At 34.3% G+C, this 18961-nt stretch overlaps 1 protein-coding gene and 1 pseudogene across 1 annotated transcript; one reads left to right on the top strand and one right to left on the bottom strand.

Annotated features, from left to right (window-relative positions):
- Positions 1-1574, top strand: LOC124846195 (non-specific lipid transfer protein GPI-anchored 1-like). The gene is made up of 2 exons (XM_047323411.2): positions 1-498; positions 1203-1574. Exons 1-2 carry the CDS (start codon positions 147-149, stop codon positions 1415-1417), a joined length of 567 nt encoding a protein of 188 aa, XP_047179367.1. The 5' UTR covers positions 1-146; the 3' UTR covers positions 1418-1574.
- Positions 1575-2280: 706 nt separating this feature from the next.
- Positions 2281-18916, bottom strand: LOC148206096 (uncharacterized; annotated as a pseudogene).
- Between the last annotated feature and the right edge of the window lie 45 nt (positions 18917-18961).

Here is an 18961-nt window from a genome sequence, read left to right as displayed (position 1 = left end):
GCATTCATTGGAGACAGAGACGTATGCTCCTACTCTTACACTATTACTACTACTTCCTTCAGATGGATCAACTCATGAAACCCTAGAAGGCAAGCAAAAGGAAGCAAAAAGCATTAGCATTATTATCACTAAGAAAAAACAAGAGCATGAAGGGTGAGCAGAAAAAAATGACAGTAGTGGTAGCAGGGTTGCTGTGGGTGTTTGTGTTGGGTGTGGGGGCGTCGGAGGAAGGAGATTTGGCAGCGCAGTGCAACCTGCTGGTGCAGAAAGTGCTTCCGTGTCTGAGCTTCGCGACGGGGCAGGCGGCGGTTCCGACGAAGGAGTGCTGCTCGGCGACGTTGGAGATAAAGAAGAGCGACCCGAAGTGCCTGTGCTTTGCGATCCAGCAGACGCATAAGGGGATCCCTGAGGCGAAGAGCATGGGCATTCAAGAGGGTAGGCTCCTTCAGCTCCCTTCTGCCTGTAACTTGAAGAACGCCAGCACCACCGATTGTCCTAGTACGTTCCTCCATTTCCATTTTCCTATTCAGCATTCATACTGTCACATACACTTACATTTATTTTATGTAAATTATAAAAATAAAATAATCATAAAAAATGATTTTTTATATATTTTTTAAAAAATATATAAAAATTAAGAAAAAATAATATCAAATTAATATAAAAAAAATTGTATATGTAAAAGTGTCATTTTTTTTTTTATCTTTTACTTCAACTTTTTCCCAACAATTTATTGGAAAAAGCAAAAGCAGCTACTTATCTACGATAATTGCTTTATCTCTACCAGTTTATAAGAATGGAGATGTTTTTTATAGCACAAAAGTATAAAATATACTTATTTCAGCTGAGTTAATATTAACATTTGTATGACATAGAAGCAGTAATATATAAGAATTATTAGGTCTGGTACAGCTCTAAAGAGTGAGTAAAAATAATCAAGACTCCTATTATTCTCAATTTCTTTTAAAACCGTAATATTTTTATTAAATTAGTATAATGTTTTAATTAACTTAGTATAATTATTGATAAATATATATAAATAATATCAATTTAGTGTATGTAAATTTTGAAGAGTAAGTCTGTTACTACTCTATATAATAATAGTTTATAATTTTGAATTAAAATAAAGTCTTTATTTTGTAAAATAAAAGAAGTTAAAGTGAAAATGTATAACTTTGATTTTGATGATTTGAGTGTGGCAGAGCTTCTGGGTCTATCTCCAAACTCCCCTGACGCTGCCATGTTCAGGAATGGTTCATTGAAAATTAATTCGACTTCAACGTTGGGAACTGCAAGACCACTCTCAGACACCCAGAAGGCCTCGTTTGGAACCATGCTTCTTCCACCTCCTCTCACGCCACCACACCTAGCTGCACTGCTTTGCGCCATTCTCCTCCTTCTCACGACTTTAATTTAATGCTCACGCAACACCACATCAGCACCTTAAAGTTGGTAGCTCTTTTGCTATTACTCAAAGTAACTGCTAGTGATGGATCAATTTAATTATTTGCAGGTTGCACCATGCTCTGTACAATTACTTTATTTGCATCTGTATCATTTTATGTTTGCTGGCTTCTCTATATATATTTTATTATATTTATAACCATAATAACTTATACTAATTTAATATATAATAAAATATCATTATAAAAGTATATAATGGAGTATTTCGTGCTAATTATTAAAGTAGAAAATAAATAAAGCAGTATGAATGAGAAAAGGGATGGATTATCTTTATATTATTTCTATTATCTAAAAAATATGTTTCTCGATGATTTAGTTTTGATTAATTTTTTTTTTATTTTTGTTTGTAACTAAATTAATTTGATGTAAGTTCTTTTTCACAAGGTTAACAAATACTATTTTTTAATCTAATTGGGATATTTTCATATTTTAATGTCGATAAAAGGATTAACTTAATGTAAAAGGTGTTATTTTTCTGAACCAATTTCATCTCACATTTTGTAAGTTCAACCTCTTTTTTACTTATTTTAATGAGAATCTCATATATAACAAGTTTGTATTTTGTTTCTTTTGCGTTTGTGATAAAGATGAGAATGGAAACGCATTAACAATGGATAAAGTGTAATATAAACGATGGTAATGTTCTAGTTAGGATAAGTCATCTAGAAGCAACCATGGGAGCTCACAGTTTGACATGTGAAATTTTTGGTGGTGTGGAATGATGGATGGGTTGGGGTTTTGAAGTGATATATGGTGATGGAAGATGTGTTTAAAGGTTCTCTAAGAGAGGTTAGGTCAACTGTTAGAGGAAGGTGGCTAGAGGAGGCCATTTGGGTTGCTCCAACCTAGGGTAATCTAAAACGAGTAGTATGACAAAAAAATGGCAGCATAACTTTACTCTAAATCAAAGGGAATTACATGATAGAGAGTACTCTACTTATAAGCTAAGGTGTTTCAAAATGGGCAGAAACTTTAACCTAAAAGAGCCACCTTGGTTGGCTTGGAGAGCAAGGAGAAATCCTTTCCAATAGGAGGGAGACAAGTGGCAAAAATCCTCTCAAGTGAGAGAGTGATAACTGGCTACTACGTATGGAAAAACTCTCCATTCCTAGAGTGGCACATGGACACTAACTAGGAGTAAAACTCTCCAATGGAAAGCCTCCACATGTCTAGGACGAAATCTTGCTCCCTTGTTCTCCAAGCTTAGCCAAAATGTTGACCCCTTAGTCAACACACCCATTTTGGACGTCCAAGCATAGTCAACTTTGGGCCTTGGCCCTTTGTTGACTTGTTTGGTCAAAATCCTATTCTACTTGACCCAAAATACAAGGCCCAATTGAAATCCTACACTATTAGGCCCATCATAATACAAAGCCCAAATAAAATCTAGATTACTTGGCCTAAAATTCAAGGCCCAAAATTATTCTTACTCTACTAAGTCTTCATGATGGCTTAAGATGGCCCAAGAGAAAGAGTCTAGGCCCATCTTCCATAGATGTCTCCAACTATTCATGAATATGCTAGGTCATGGCTAGGGGTATGCCATCATCCCCTCACTCTTGAAAAGGATTTGCCCTTAAATCTTCAACATGGGCTAAAGGCAACTTCCTTTTCTTCATAATTTTCAATTATTCCTTATTTTTCCACCAGGGTCAAATATCCATTTTATAACAGAAGTTAGAAAAAAGTGTTATAATAGTGAGTATGTGAAGGATATAGCTTCCAATAAGGATACACCTTAAATCAAATGAATGATTAAGGTCTTGGAAAGTTGGAGCATTTTTCTTGAAAATTTTATTTCCCACACAAGGATACTTTGGGTCTTTTCTTTCCATGCTTCTAGAGGAAGATGGCAAGGAGACCTTTACACTTTTACATAAGCTTTTGACTCTTAACATCATAATTTTCTTGTTGGTGCAATCTTAAGACTTGTGTATCATGCTTTGACACTTTGAACAAAAGGTGTCTTTTATTTTCTTTTTATATTCTTCTTTTTCTCTTTCTTTTTCTATTTTCTTTCTCATTTGTGCTTCATCCTCTTCCACTTGAGAAGGTGTGAGAGGATGAAGTCCAAACTTTATTTTATTGTGAGTTATGGTTATCTCATTGGTGTGGCCATTATTTAGAGATTCTCTATCAAAAAGCCAAGGACTTTCCAACAAAATGTGACAAGCATCCATAAGCACTATATCACATAACACACTATCTTCATAATGCCCTATGGATAGCTTGACCATCACTTGTTGATTAACTTCCAATTCCTTGTCCTCATTGATCCATTGAAGTTTATAAGATTGAGGATAGGGAAAAGTAGTTAATCCAAGCTTGTTAACTAACCTAGTGCTACAACAATTTGAACATGAGCCACTATCCATAACAAGGGAACATGTTTTGTCTAAGATTTTACATCTAGTGTGGAAGATGTTATCTTTTTGTGTGTGCTCTTGTGAACTAGGTTGATTATGGAGAGCCCTTCTTATTATAAGAAGTTCTCCCTCACAAGGATGGGCATCCTTACTTGCGCTTTCTTCTTGTTTCTTTGCGTCACTTCTCTCACTCTCACTCTCACTTTCCTCATCTTGTCTACTATATACATCAATACCCCTTAATATCATGGTCTTTTTGGTAGGTCATTGTGATGCAATGTGACATCTACCAAGACACTTAAAACACTTAATTTCACTACTACGAGTGTGAGATGATGTTCCCACCCTTGGCCTCTCTTTTTCTTTCTCTTCTCTCTCCCTAGATTCTTAGAGGGTTCTTCTTCTACCACTTGTTTACCCTCCCTCTTGTAGTCTTTCTTAACACTAGAGTTAGAGTAGAAAGCTTTCAAACCTTTTCTTAAAAATTGTCGCTCTACCTTAATCCAAATTTGTACCAAGTCATTTAAGTCTTGGTAGAGCAACAATTCCACTTTATCTCTAATTTCAAGATTGAGACCACTTAAAAACCTAAAGATAGTGGTCTCTTCTTCCTCTCCAATTCCTGCCCTCATCATGTAGAGTTCCATCTTTTGCCTATAGCTCTCTATGCTCATGTTTCTTTGTTGGATCCTTTGGATTTTGACCATTATCTCCCTATGATAGTATGAGGGAGTATGCCTTCTTCTCATGGCACTTTTCAAGTCATTCCAATAGGTGACTTGGGAAAATTAGAGAGTATTCTCTCTCACAAGGGAAGTCCACCAATACATGGCATTCTCTTAAAAACTCAAAATGGCCAATGTGACCTTTCTCTTCTCACTCACTTGATGACACTCAAAGATTTGTTCAACCTTCATTTCCCAATCTAAATATGCCTCAACATCTTCTTTTCCATGAAAATGGGGGAGGTCTACTATAACATCTCTTGGAGTATGTTCTCTATCATGAATTCTATGTGGGTGAGGTTGATAGTATTGGTTTGTAAGCCTACTATCTACCTCATGGTATGTGAGTTGAGTTGGAGTTTTAGAACCCCTCCTTGTATGACTCCTACTTCTCTTTATTTCCTCTTGAGCTTTTTTTTTTGTTTCTCATTAAGGACTCTAAGTTCTTCTTCCAACTTAGCAAGATACTCTTCTCTTTCAATTCTTTCTTTTTCTTTAAGAAGAGTTTCTTGCCTTTGCCAAATTTTAAGTGATTTTAGCTCTTTTTCTAAATTTTTCAAAGTGGTTTTTACATCCCCACTAGAGTCACTTCCAATTTCATAGGAATTAGTCTTAGGTATCCTTAAAGGTTTTCAAAAAGATGCAATGCAACTAAAAAATACTTAAATTTCAAAGAAAGTTCATTAAGAGACTTAAGGAGACAAAATACACCTAAGTTCACTTCTAGGAAAGGGAGGTGAATCATAATGGATTTCTTAAATACCAAACCTTTCCTAGCCAAAGTTTACCTTACCCACTCTTGAACCAAATTTCTCAAAGGGAACTAAAGTTGAAATTAAAGTTGACACACACTAAGCTATCACAATAAAGAAAGCAAATAAACTAGTTATCACAATTCCAAACTTTTATTGGTGCAATAATGCAGTATCTTCCACCGTCAGCAGCCACAACTGCACAAAGTATCCTTCCAACGGCAGACCAACAAAATCAGCCCCAGCACAATCATGAAACCAACAAGAAGATCAACTTCAACATCCAGAAAATCCTTATAAGGATTATTAGTATTTTAGGAATTTCAAACATTTGATATTATTAGTAACTTGTTAGATATCTTATATGATGAAAGACTATTATGTATGGATCCAACAAATTATTATGTATGAAGACTATTATTATTCCATAAATATATGAATGTACGAGAGAATATTGTGCATCTTTAAAATGTTTGGATTTGTATGATTGAACTGATTTTACAGGCATGTGGGATCTTTGCACCACGTCATACATTTAAATGGTCTAACACAGTTACATACGGATTTTTTTGTATGTACAATTCGTATGTAACATCCGTGTGTAGAATCCGTATGTAACATTCGTATGTAGAATCCGTATGTAACATTCGTATGTAACATCCATATGTAATATCCGCATGTAATGACATACAAATTTATCTGTATATAGGTTATCTACGACCACATTACATATGAATTTTTGTCCGTATGTAATCTGTATGTAACTCATCATTACATACAGATTTTTGAGCTTACATAAGGATTTTGGCTGTATGTAATAGCAACTTTTCTTGTAGTGAAAGTTAGAAGAACTTTGGTTAACCAACTAAAAAAACGCAATTTACTAAGAAATAAAGGTTCTTGTTAGGAGATGGGATTGAGAACCAAAGACTCCCCCAAGACACCTAACAAGGTCGCGAGTTACAAGAAAAAAAAAGAGAAAGATTATAAAGCCAAAAATTACAACCAAATCAAAGTTTCCTCCCAAGGTGTTTCTCTCCTTTCCTTTTGGCTACAGCTCTAGACTTCAAGCTCCCTTTAGGTATCCACCACCTAGAAGGCTACCTCTAAGATATTGGACCACCTCACAAAGAGAACCTACACCATACAAATTAACCAAAACCAAAATTGTGCAAGAAGAAACAAGGAATAAAAGCAATAAAAAGGTCTAAAAATAAGAAAGGCTTTGCAAAAGGAATTTAATTATGACAAAACTAAGAAATCCAAGAAGACAACCAAGAAATTAAAGGTTAAGAAAGAAAGGTTAACACTCAAAAGAAGTCCTAATGAAAGGTGCTAGAATAGATTCACAAAATTAAAATTACTAGAAGAAAATGAAGAGGAAAATCCCATAAACGATGAGCAAAACGTTCCAAATAGGTTGCACAAAAACAATGGTAGTGGTCTAAGCACACAATTTTTTTTAGCACTTTTTAGGCTCTCTATTTGTACTCTTTTGAGGCCTTTTGCTTAAAAGCTTTTAGCACTTCTTTTTCCATTCTTTTAAGGTGCAAAATAAGACCACCACACACTTGTAACAAAGGTGATATATGGGTTTTGAAAGCTTGTTAACACGTTGGCAAGTGTACCAAATTGTATCAAGTAATATAAATTGGTAAGACTAAGTATTGTTTCCCAATAGACTCGTGTTTACTTAACAAGTGTGTAATACCTTAATTAATTAAGACTCAAAAGCTATTTTGTTGGTATTTAAATGCAAATGCAACAAAAGTAAATATGAATGCAAATTGATCAATTGAGGCTTGACACAAGAATGAATTGATGAGGTTGATAATATGAGATGATGATGTTGTTGGGGTTAGATTTCACCTACTTCACTTTCATGCATATTAGAATTCATCTTCTTCATTGAAATGTTAATGTCACTTTCTAAATTACTTAGAACCCGATGTCTCAGCGTAAAAAGCCTAGTCTTGATTATTAGACAACAATCCCTGGAAAATCCTAACAATCAATTACACATTAAGAAAAGAAGCTTAAGACAACTAAACGTCCTATCCTTATCCCTAGGCAATATTCCCTTTGGGTGAAATCCTCTGGATCATGATTCATAAGATATTTCCCAATACTCAAATAAATCAAACATCAAGTCATGAGTGGCCAAAACATAACAAGCATTAAGCATAGGAGAAAATCACTAACATTCAATGAAAGAAGCATAAAATGTTTAAACCATATTTAAATACATGAAAATTTAGAGGTTACATCATCCCTAACAAAAAATTAGTTTAGTTCTCCATTGTCATGGAGAACCTTGGCTTACAATGGAAGAATGAATGAATGAAAACCCTAGAAAGTGAGAATGAAAGCTCCTGCATGCCCAATCTCCCTCCAAAGGGTCGAAATCAATTTTTCAGTGCTTCATCCGTCCAAAGATGTGAACCCTAGAGTGTAGAAACACTTAAATAAAACCAAATTAGATCATGGGCCAACGTTGTTGGCGCTCAGTACCCCAGCTAAGGGCGCCCAGGCGTGACTGCGAAGAAACTGGCCCTCAGCATCCTGCTGAGGGCAAGCAGGCGTCCTGCGGTGTGGCTGGCTGGATGGGTTCCAACTCCTTGATACTTTTACTTCTCTTCCAATCATCCCAATAACCTACAAAATTGAGGGGATCAGTGATCAAATTCATAAAGTATAACCTCTATTAACTTATTTATCAAATTCAACTAAAACAAGAGTTTAAGCCAGCTTCAAAGTCAAAACGGGTTAATTTAGTATCAAAATAGCATAACAAATAATGGTAAATTCAACCGTTATCAAAGCCATAAAGTAAAGAAACACAAAATAGAAGTGAATCCTACTATAACAAAATGGAGTTGAAAACTAGAAACGTCAATGGAGAAAATAATTTTTAAGAGCTTCCCAATGACCTAATGAAAAGTATGAACCCAAAACATCAAAGATAAGACCCTTAAATAGTTGTATATCGTGCAATTTTGCAAACTAAGTTATAAAATTTTTTTTATGATTTTTCAAAGTTATTAGAGAAAATTGACAAGAAAAGAACCACACATGACTCTAGACAAACATGGATGGATTAAAAAATTAAAATGACTCAATCAATGAGATGCACCGAATATAAATCAATAAAAGACCCAACAAAATTTTAAAAACACATAAATCAAACACAAAATGGAAACCGAATTGTGAAAATGGAATGGTTCCAAAAGATAGTAGAAACTAGAACCATAAAATACAAAAAAAAATGAACAAGTAAAAACTAACAAAAACACAAGAAAGGAAAGCATTAAACAACAAGGAAATAACAATGGATCAAGACCAAGAAACTTAGCTCTTTGAAGAACCAAGGCTTTGATACCAAATGATGGCAATGCTTTAGTTAGGACAAGTCAAATCTAGAACCAACCAAGTCATGGGAGCTCACGGTTTTGAATGTTGGATTTGTGATGGTGTGGAATGATGGATGGGTTACGGCTTTGAAGTAATATATGGTGATGGAAGATATGTTTAAGGGTTTTCTGAGAAAGGTTAGGCCAACTCTTGGAGGAATGTGGTTAGAGGAGGCCACTTGGGTTGCTCTAACCTAGGGTGACCTTAAAAGAGTAGTATGGCACAAAACTGGCAACATAACTTTACTCTAAATCAAAGGTAATTACATGATGGAGAGCACCTCTATTTATAGGCTAAGGTGTCTCAAAAAAGGCAGAAACTTTAACCTAAAAGAGCCACCCTGGTTGACTTGGAGAAGAGGAGAAATCCTCTCTAATAAGAGGGAGACAAGTGGCAAAATCCTCTCAAATGAGAGAGTGACAAGTGGCCACTACGTATGGAAAAACTCTCTATTCCTAGAATGACACATGGACACTAACTAGGAGGAAAACTCTCCAATGGAAAGCTTCCACATGTCTAGGACGAAATCTTTCTCCCTTGTTCTCCAAGCTTAGCCAAAATGTTGACCCCTTGGTCAACACACCCGTTTTGGATGTCTAATCATAGTCAACTTTGGGTCTTTGCCCTTTGTTGACTTTTTTGGTCAAAATCCTATTCTAGTTGGTCCAAAATACAAGGCCCAATTGAAATCCTACACTACTAGGCCCATAATACAAAGCTCAAAAAAAATCTAGACTACTTGGCCCAAAATACAAGGCCCAAAATTATTCTTACTCTTCTAAGTCTTCATGATGGCTTAAGATGGCCCAAGAGAAAGATTTTAGGCCCATCTTCCATAGATGTCTCCAACTGTTCATGAATGTGCTAGGTTATGGCTAAAATTTTGCCGTCAATAAAGGTGGTAAAACTCAAAGTGGTGGTAGATGTGGTGATGGAATAAGTTAGAGTAAAATAACAAGAACGCTCAAATAAATTGGGAAAAGAAAATTACCAAGAAAAGTAAAGGAACTTGTAACATAAATCAATGAAACTGGTGATCAAATTATAATAATCAACATTAAATTAGTCATTTTCTTGTTTGTGGTGTTTTAAAGTGTATGTATTATTCCACAATTAGTCATCCTTGTAAAAGACAAAATAAACCTATTTGTTTTTACTAGAATTTGGAATGTAGACCTTTGGACATGTAATAAGATCCAAGTGGGTGGTTTGAATGCTCTTGATGGCTAGAGTTGAATCATTCATTGTCCAAAGGGAGAAGATCCACTTCCAAAAGACTCTTCAACGTTCAAGCCAGTCAGAAAGCTTTAGGATCTATGAATAGTAGTGAGTATGATAATATGATTGTAATCCCCGGAGAAATACCACATGTATTAATAGGGTTTTTAGATCCTATAAATCTGTCATAAAATAAAGATAATAAAAGCTTACCATAAATCAGGATGATAATAACAAAAGTATATTATTGATAACTCCTCAAATTTGCAGTATTTTCTGTGCTTAGAAGTCCTTGTTAGTGTATTTTAGATTTTAATTGTTCAGAATTAGGTTAATTTTAGGTTTTTCTTTTAAATCTTTAGTTTTATAAAATTATAGTTAAAATTAGGATTTTAGAGATATTTTTTTTAGTGTTTGTCATAAATAGGAAATTAGTATTTTTTTTAGAAGTCTTTCCTTTATTTTTGTTTAGATAGGCTTTTATTTTCTTTAATTTTTGAAATGCCCTCTTCTTTAATTGTTGATTGATTTTTTTGCAGATTGGGCTAATTTTCTTGGTCAGCAGAAGCAGCTTTGGGTTGTTGCACTTGGATGTTGCTACCAAACTTGGCTTTTGCTGGGATTGAACCTGTTGCTGGAATTGGGTTGCACTAATTGGGCTAGCGGATTTAGTTGAACGACACCGTTTTGGTGAGCTGCTGCTGCCCCTGGGAATAGTTTGAGTTTCAGGTTCATTTTCCAATTACACAGTTGCTTATTTGAAGAGCATTGGGTTGCACCCGCTTGAATTGGGCCGCTGCTGCAAGGTTGGCTGGTATGGGCTGGCTTTAGTCAAACGGTGCGTTCTGGAGAGGCTGAAGCTATTTCCTTAGGGGTCCATTCGCGTTCACGATTCATTTGGCAAAGACCACCTATGTGCTAAGGTTGAATGGAGAAAACAAACACCCAAAGCTAGGGCTTGCGCGGGAGAGAGCGAGACGAAGAAGGGAAAGCTCCACTGGTGCGATCCTCACCGAAGAAGATGACCGGAGCTGCCCGAAGCTGCCACGTGGAGAAGATCAAACGGTTAAAAAGAAGCAAGGAGCAAAGTGAAGAGGGCCGTCTGATTGAGAAGAGGAAGCGTCGAAGAGAAGATTGATGAGTCGTCAAGGCTTCCTTTTACTTTTCTTTTTCTTTTCTTTTTCTTTCAATATTTCTTTGACCCTATATAAAGGGGTTTCTTTCATGTAAACACACACACTTACAGATACACAGTTTTACATTTTTTAGCTTAGGGTTTACGCTTTCCATAGATTAAGTTTTCGTTTCTCTAAGCTTTTGGAGCGAACACTCACGGTGGTGAGAGCTCGTGGTGGCTCCGAGTGAGCGTTTTGTTCGGTACATTCTTTTGTAATTTTTGTTTCTCCTTAATAAAGTTTCTTTTACGTTGATGTGTTACTGTTGTGTGCTTTATGATTCTGAGTTCTATTTTCTTTGCAATGTTTCTGCGTTCTTGTGTGATTATGTGATTTTGTTTCTTGCTTTGCTTTGAAATTGTGAGTTGGACTCTAGAACTCTGCATTCTGTGATTCCTTTTGGAATTAAATGACTCCACAGTGAGCATTCATTATCGAGATGTCTTCTCGAGTTAGGGATGAGTCCAATGCATAAAAATTCATTCGGATTTATGTTTCTACTCTTTTCTTTCTATTATTCTAGTATGTGTGATTTAAATTGTGTAATTGGATTGTGTTTGAGAATTTTGAACAAAAACATCCAAATTTCTACATTTTTTTTGGATGTAATAGGACCCCAAGGTGGGCCTAGATTTTCAAGAGGTCTTCTTGAGAGATGTTAAGCTTCATAATTGTCAGACTAAGTTCAATTTCAATGTTGTATTTTTGTTTCTTGTAAAGTGTGCATTGGTTGGAAAATTGCGTGAGTTGTCATTTCAAGTTCTAAAATATGAACTGAAAAGACCCCAAAGAGGGCTTAACTTTCTCAGAATGTCTTTCTGAAGACTAATTGAGACTTTTTCTTTCAATTTATTGCACACTTGCCTCTGTTCTTTGCTTTTGATAGTGATAGTTGAAGTTCAGTTTGAGTTTTGATGTTGTGGTTATTTACTTTGAATATTTTAGAATTTATGATCTCCTTTACTTCTGTTTCAGCCTTTAAATTCCTGTTGATATGATGCTTTTTAATCTTGAGTTTTAAGTGTTGTTCAATTTGGTTTCAATTCTTATTCCTTGAGAGTTTAGAATAGTTCAATGTATTTCAGATTCATAGTGTAGTGTAGCATATGCATATTGTTCATTTGAAGGTTTAGTTGCATCATTTAGATTTTTCCTTTATAGTTTAGGTTCTATTATTAGGCAGTAGTAATGTTCAGTAGTTTAGGTTCTTTCTTTTACATTAGTTTCTTAGTCTAGTTTAGGTTTCACATTAGAGTTTTGTTTTCTTTAGTTCAACTTAAATTCTTCAATTCTTTACTGTTAGTTTCATTCTTTCAATTAAATTTCATTTTCCCAATCTGTTTAGTAGTTAGTAACTAGAATAAAAGCAAGAATTAACTTTACACTTTAAACTTAATTGTACCAAGTCGAGGATTGATACCTAGGTTGTCCCTATACTTCATTAGAGGGGAAATATATTTTGTTCTGATTTCGTGCGACCAAAATATCAGTTTAACAATTATTTAACCATATTAACCATGTATTTTGTTGATATATGATATAAAGTAATATTTATAATGTAATCAAACTATTGAGATTTGACTATATATTTTGTTAATATACAACTATACCAACAAATTTCTTTGTTAATGTTTTTTAGCCACTTTAGACCAGTAATGTTGAATCGACCTTATTGAGCCAAGCTCTTTAGTATATTTGTTAAGTCAAGTATGTGCATAAGTCCCCCAAACTCAGAAGTTTGATTGGCATGTAGAGTGAACCTGTTGCGACTGTAATTGACCCGTTGGTGAGTTCTAGCCGACATTATATTTGTAGGTGGAATGGTCGTTTGGTTAGATTGTATGTGGTTGTCTTTGACCATGTTGAACTTAGGACATATTTGGTTGAGTAGTACATGTAAAAACTTTGTTTCTTTTTTCTGCTTTTCATACTTTGTAATGATGAATCAATTAATGATTAAGGAGATTCTATTGCTTTTTATGTATGGCTTATGCACATGTGATGAGTGCATATTTATGTCATCGTTTAGCCTTTAATCTTGGATTTTTAATTGGTTTTTTTACTTTAAAAAAATATTTTAATTAGAATTTGTTATAATTTGGTTTATTGACCATGAGATACAAAAACATGTTAGAAATAGTTTTTTAGTTGCACAAATGTTCTTTGGATATTTTGAAGTAAGTTAGTGGAGTTGTAGCTAAGTTGAGCTCATGGAAGTATGGAAATAAATTGGTTAAATTTTCATGACACCATAAAGATAAATCTAATAATAGAAATAATTAAAATCACAAGTAGTCAAGTCAAGCATTGCATGAAGAAGGCAAGAAAAGCTTGAAAAAATGAAGAAATTTAGAGCTAAGTTAAAAATAGGGAACATGGCAACAAAAATTAAACCTTGCCATTTTCTCTATTTTCTCTACAAAAAGGCTTTGATAATTGATAAAGGTTAGTGATAAAAGATAATTTGGGAAAAATATATCTTTAGATATTTTATATTATATTTTTAAATAATTACCTTATTTAACTATATCAGTAAATATCAAAAGATAGTTATTGTCAAATCTTTTTTAAATCTACCGAAGACCTTCTCAAATATTATTGGATTTCCACAATAATCAATTATATCTTAAAATTATTTATAAGATAATTGAAGGAGATTACGTTATCAGAAAGAATATTACAATAAGTAGAAAATCCTGAAACAAAGTCCAGTCAAATTTCTATATAAAGATACTTAGGAAAACATATAAAGGGGAGCTTAGGAACCTTTTGGGGGACCTAATTTTTTCCTGTCCACCATTTTTCACATTCTCCACCCTCTCTTCTTCTATTTTTATGTTGTTTTTACATTTCATAAAGTGTTAAGCCTCTAGAGTTGATTCCGTTATAATTTCTTAATTAGATTATGATGTTATGTGATAGAAGACGCCCTAGGCTCATTCATACGCTGAATTGGAAATGAACCTTCCAAGAGCATCTTCTTGTTAAAACTGACTCAACAGAAACATTAGTATGAGAAAGAGGTGAAGGCAATAGAAGACTTGAATGAGTAGGTGATGATGAAGTGGTGTTCAGTGGTTTTAATAATGAATGAAGTTGAGTAAGTCTGGAGATAGGATAACCTCCAACGTGAGAGGTTGAATAGATAAGGTTGAACGCTTAAAATGGAAGACATGGTTCGGTAAGTGATAGGAGAAATCTGAAGCAGGGAAAATGGGTGTGAATTATGGTGCACATGGTGTGTTGAGTTAGGACCGAATGCCTTGCTAGGGAGAAAGGCTAGAGGAAACTCTCATACTCTCTCACAATGACTTTCAAGAGGAGAAAGATTGCTCTGGAGTGATCTCTGTTGAAAATAGAATGGCTTAATTTCTCACACCAAGAGGGGGGTGAATTGGTGAAATGTAAAAACAAAGTTTTCATTAAATCTTTTTCGCAAAGTGGATGCCTTTAAAAGCTTTCTTGAAACGCAAGGAAAAATATTTGTTTACGCAGCGGAAATATAATCGATTCTATACAGTATGCAGTCGACTGAATAAAAAGTGTAGGGATAGAAAGATCAAATGCTGAGTTTTTATACTGGTTCGGCCAAGCCTACATCCAGTGTCCTTCCAACCACAGGAAGCCAATGCACTATAATGATCAAGGTTTTTACAACAAGGTTTTTATAGAGACTGATAACAGTTGAAAAACTGTTATTTTCATGCTTAAAATTGACACAAAAAGCAACCTTTACACTTAGAAACTAGCTTGAAATCATGCTTTTATCCATATTTTCAGAAATAAGAGAGCTGGACAGGTTTATGCTTGATTTCAGTGTTTTTGTGCAGGTTTTAAGGTGAATTTAGTGAAAGAAGTGAAGAAGGAGAGAGATGGAATCAGAAAAGTCAACCAGAAACCAGAAAAGTCAACTAGTCAACCAGAAAAGTCAACCAGAATACGAAAAAAGTCAACCAGACGAGTTTTGGGCCAGTTTTATGCGATTTTATGATCTGTTTGGGCCTGGACCCATTTTCTATTATTTTTATGTCCTATTTAAAGACCTAGATGTCTTAGGGTTGGTATCTTTGGCAGAAACAAAGCAAACACTCTCTCTTCCACCCCTTTGAAGGAGGATCTTGGATGCTCAGGCTACCTCTTCACCTTTCTAGGGTTTTATCTTTCATTCTTTCATTATTGTTCATCTAGGTTCACCATGAATATGGTGAACTAAACCTTGTATGTTTGTTGGGGAATCAATGTGATCTTTTGAAGCTCTCATATATGGAATTTGTGCTTGCATCTTAATCTAAGATTTATGTTTTCCTTCATCATTAGTTAGGGTTTTTCCTCTTTGCCTAATGCTTGCTTTGTTTAACTCATTCAATGCATGATTATTGATTTTGTCGATACGGGAACGTACGGGGAAGTCTAGATCCGGGGAATTACTCCCAATATTATATTGGTTGTCGTTAAGCTCCTGCACTTGATGAACTAATTATTAGGAATGCTAGGAATTGTATGAACTCGTAATTAGGGAGAAGCCTTCTTGAAAGGTACTTTAGAGAGTGGCATTAACAATGATGATTTGAATGTTGAATTCCTAAAATATATGAGAGTGGATAAGATGAAATTGAACCCCAACAACATATTCATATATATATATATATATATATATATATATATATATATATATATATATATATATATATATATATATATATATATATATTTCATTGAAAATGCTTGTCTTTTGCTTTTGCCATTGATCAAAACCTCATGCATACATGTTTATTTTCTCTTTTGCATAGTACAATCAAATTATTTCGTTCTTAAGTCTTAGCTAATCAACAAACCACACAACTAAACTAGGCTGTGAGTCCTTTGGGAGAACGATACTTGGTCTTACCAAGTTTATTACTTGAACGATTCGGTCATACTTGCCGATTGTAAAACAAGTTTGTGACATCATATTTTGGTGATCATAAATTTGTCCATCAGAGACCTCACGTCAAAAATATAAAACACCTCTCTAACCCTCTAATCAAAATATAGGCATGTACAAAACAGACTAGCAGCAAGAATCCCCTCTCCTGCAGTCCAATCCTTTGAGCCACCCTCAAAGTCAAGAACGCAGCACGCTCTTCTTCCTGTAAATACAACAGGGAAACCTCAATCCAATATTTACAAGATTGTAGCCTCTGATCTTTCAGTAACACCTAATGTGTAGATTTGATCAGCCTTTGTAAGTGCAGTTAACTTGCTCTTCAAGAATCCAAAGGTAGATGATCACCACGGTCACTTCTTGTTTCTTGGAGCTTTTTCCCTTTCTCTATAAGAATGCACTTTCTGCAAAATATTACAAAACTGTTAGAATAAAAAAAAAGTTCTTACAGAAATCAAGTTCACGTCAATTTATAAATTTTCACAATTCAGACGCATTTTAATCGACTAAGCTACTAATGCAGTCGAATGTAACAATTTAGTCAAAGCAGTTAGCAGCAATCAATGTAGTCAATTGAATGTACAATTAATGCAGTCGAATCACAATAAATGTGTGGTCAACATATTTAAAAATATAGTCATTGTAACATTTAACACAAGCATTAACAGAATTTCAAAACTGTAACAGACTTAGTCGAATGCAAGTTGCATATAATCGACTATGTAACACAGTTAAACAAAGTTTTGAAAAACTTCCTCTTTGAAAATCTCACAGCACACTTTCAAAATGGTTTGTGCAAAGCCACGAGTTTTAATCGACTCGCCCCATAATGAAGTCGACTTAAAACTATTGTTTTGCCACACAATTAAAATTCAACATAAGTGCTTGTGGTTTTCCTTTCTATAAAACATCAGACATGCATTCACCAATAAAATCAGTTATATAGCACAGTGAAATGCAATGTATCAACACAATCATGTTCTCAATGCTTTAAAAAGATTTATACATTGATTGAAACATATAGCATGAAGCAATAGAACATGTAACACATATAACATCACATGTGTTATTAATTATGTTGTCATCATAAAAAAACTAGAAGCTCTGAGATTGTAGGTTCAGTTAAACAAGTGCTCTTCCTATCAACAATCTCCCCTTTTTTTTATGATGCAGAACCATGATTAATAAACAACTATGTTGTACAAATCAAATCATATCATGTCAAAATGTATCAGTGCAAATGATTAGCAAATATATCAGAGCATGTATCAGAGCAAACATTGCAAACATTTTGAATTCTCATTTGATTTAGCTCAATTAATATCAATCATATCAGAGCACAAACAGAATATCAGAGCATAACATGAATATCAGAGACACTATTATAGTATTCTCCCAGCATTATCAGAAAACTATTTCTCCCAGCATTCTCCCCCTTTGTGCATTAGCAAAAAAGGTATGCCTTATGATAAAGATATGCTGACAAACAGTTATTCAGAGTTGCATCAGTAAATCATATTAATCAAACAATGATGCTCCCCTTATCACAGATAATCACATGATAAAGATATAATCTCCCCCTAAAGTGTAGGCATGTGAAATTATCTAAAATCCTAATCAATGCTCCCCCTACCATTATGCATGTTTTATAATCAAAATCCAAATGCACAATGCAGTTTTCACGTAACATTTCATAGCATGTATAAGCATGTGACAGTATTGTATCAAATTAGAAATTGTGCAAACACATCAATGTAGCATAGATACAATATCAATCAACAATCTCAATATTATCTCCAGTAATTTCAATCAAATATAAGAACAGAGATATATTGAAAAAGAAACAATCAACAATATATGATCAATAAGCAAAATTAACTGAATTCTAAATCATGGAATTTGTAACCCCTGTTAAAGGGTAATCGATTGATCCACTGTTGTAATCGACTCCATTGCTTTCCATTTGCATTTTATCTCCAGTAGTTAATCCAGAAGCAATGTTCCTGCATAACCTTTCAAAATCTTTCCAAATCAAGCATTTTAGAATTATTGTACTATAGGAATTATTACAGATATAATATGTGTGTGTAAATCTATGAGTGCAATGATAAACAGTAAATTAATCAACTTCATACACCACACAATCAATTTCAATCAGATATAAATAAATACTCAACTTAAAACAAACTCTGATTTCATTGATATGAAATATGATTACAATCAGGTAATACCAAAACAAAATGGCATAAAAAGCCATTTACAAAACATTAAACAAGCAAACTAAGATCAAAACAGCTAATACAACCAAACAACTAAGAGAGACATTCCTTGTAACCCTATTCTCAGTCAGATGTTTTCATAGTATCCTCACCAGAAGTGTTGTCTTCTCTTTGTTGTTGAGCCGCATCATATTTCCTTTCTCATTGATCAACCCTTTCATTTAGACTTCATTTAGACTTCTAAATTGATCAACCACATATCTTTCAAAATTAGTTTCAGGAACAAAATTCCTCCTGCCATCATTCATGGCACATGTGCTTCCAGAACTATACACTAACTCTTCTTCTCCTTTAAAGCACCAGCCTCTCACTGTTTTTACCAGGCCAAAATTTGTGCAATTACAAGAGCACTTTTGTTCACCACTAATGTCCACACCCTGCAGAATTAATAATTTGCTTATCGGTACAGCATATGGCAAATAATGAGAGTTACTGAGGGCAGCTTCAGCCATATGATCTTTTAGAATCTCCATCAAGTTGGTGAGAATGTCGTTTTGTATAGCATGCAAGAGATAGATGTCTTCTATAGTCATTACATCCTTCTTCATTCTTCTAGGCAGAATCAACCAAGCAAGAAGATGAGCAGTTATTCTTTCTTCCATTTTAAGACCCTCATGCATGTAAAGTCTTTCTCTTGTGTATCTTCC

Source organism: Vigna umbellata, chromosome 1 (assembly GCF_029865625.1).
Source record: "Vigna umbellata cultivar VRB3 chromosome 1, Vumbellata_1.0, whole genome shotgun sequence".
NCBI lineage: Eukaryota > Viridiplantae > Streptophyta > Magnoliopsida > Fabales > Fabaceae > Vigna > Vigna umbellata.
This window is presented reverse-complemented; position numbering and strand designations above follow the sequence as displayed.

Bases quoted from the DNA above. Each gene is read 5' to 3' on its own strand.
- LOC124846195 (XM_047323411.2), top strand. From the start codon at position 147: ATGAAGGGTGAGCAGAAAAAAATGACAGTAGTGGTAGCAGGGTTGCTG. The intron at 499-1,202 runs GTACGTTCCTCC...TGAGTGTGGCAG, and splicing joins CAGCACCACCGATTGTCCTA to AGCTTCTGGGTCTATCTCCA.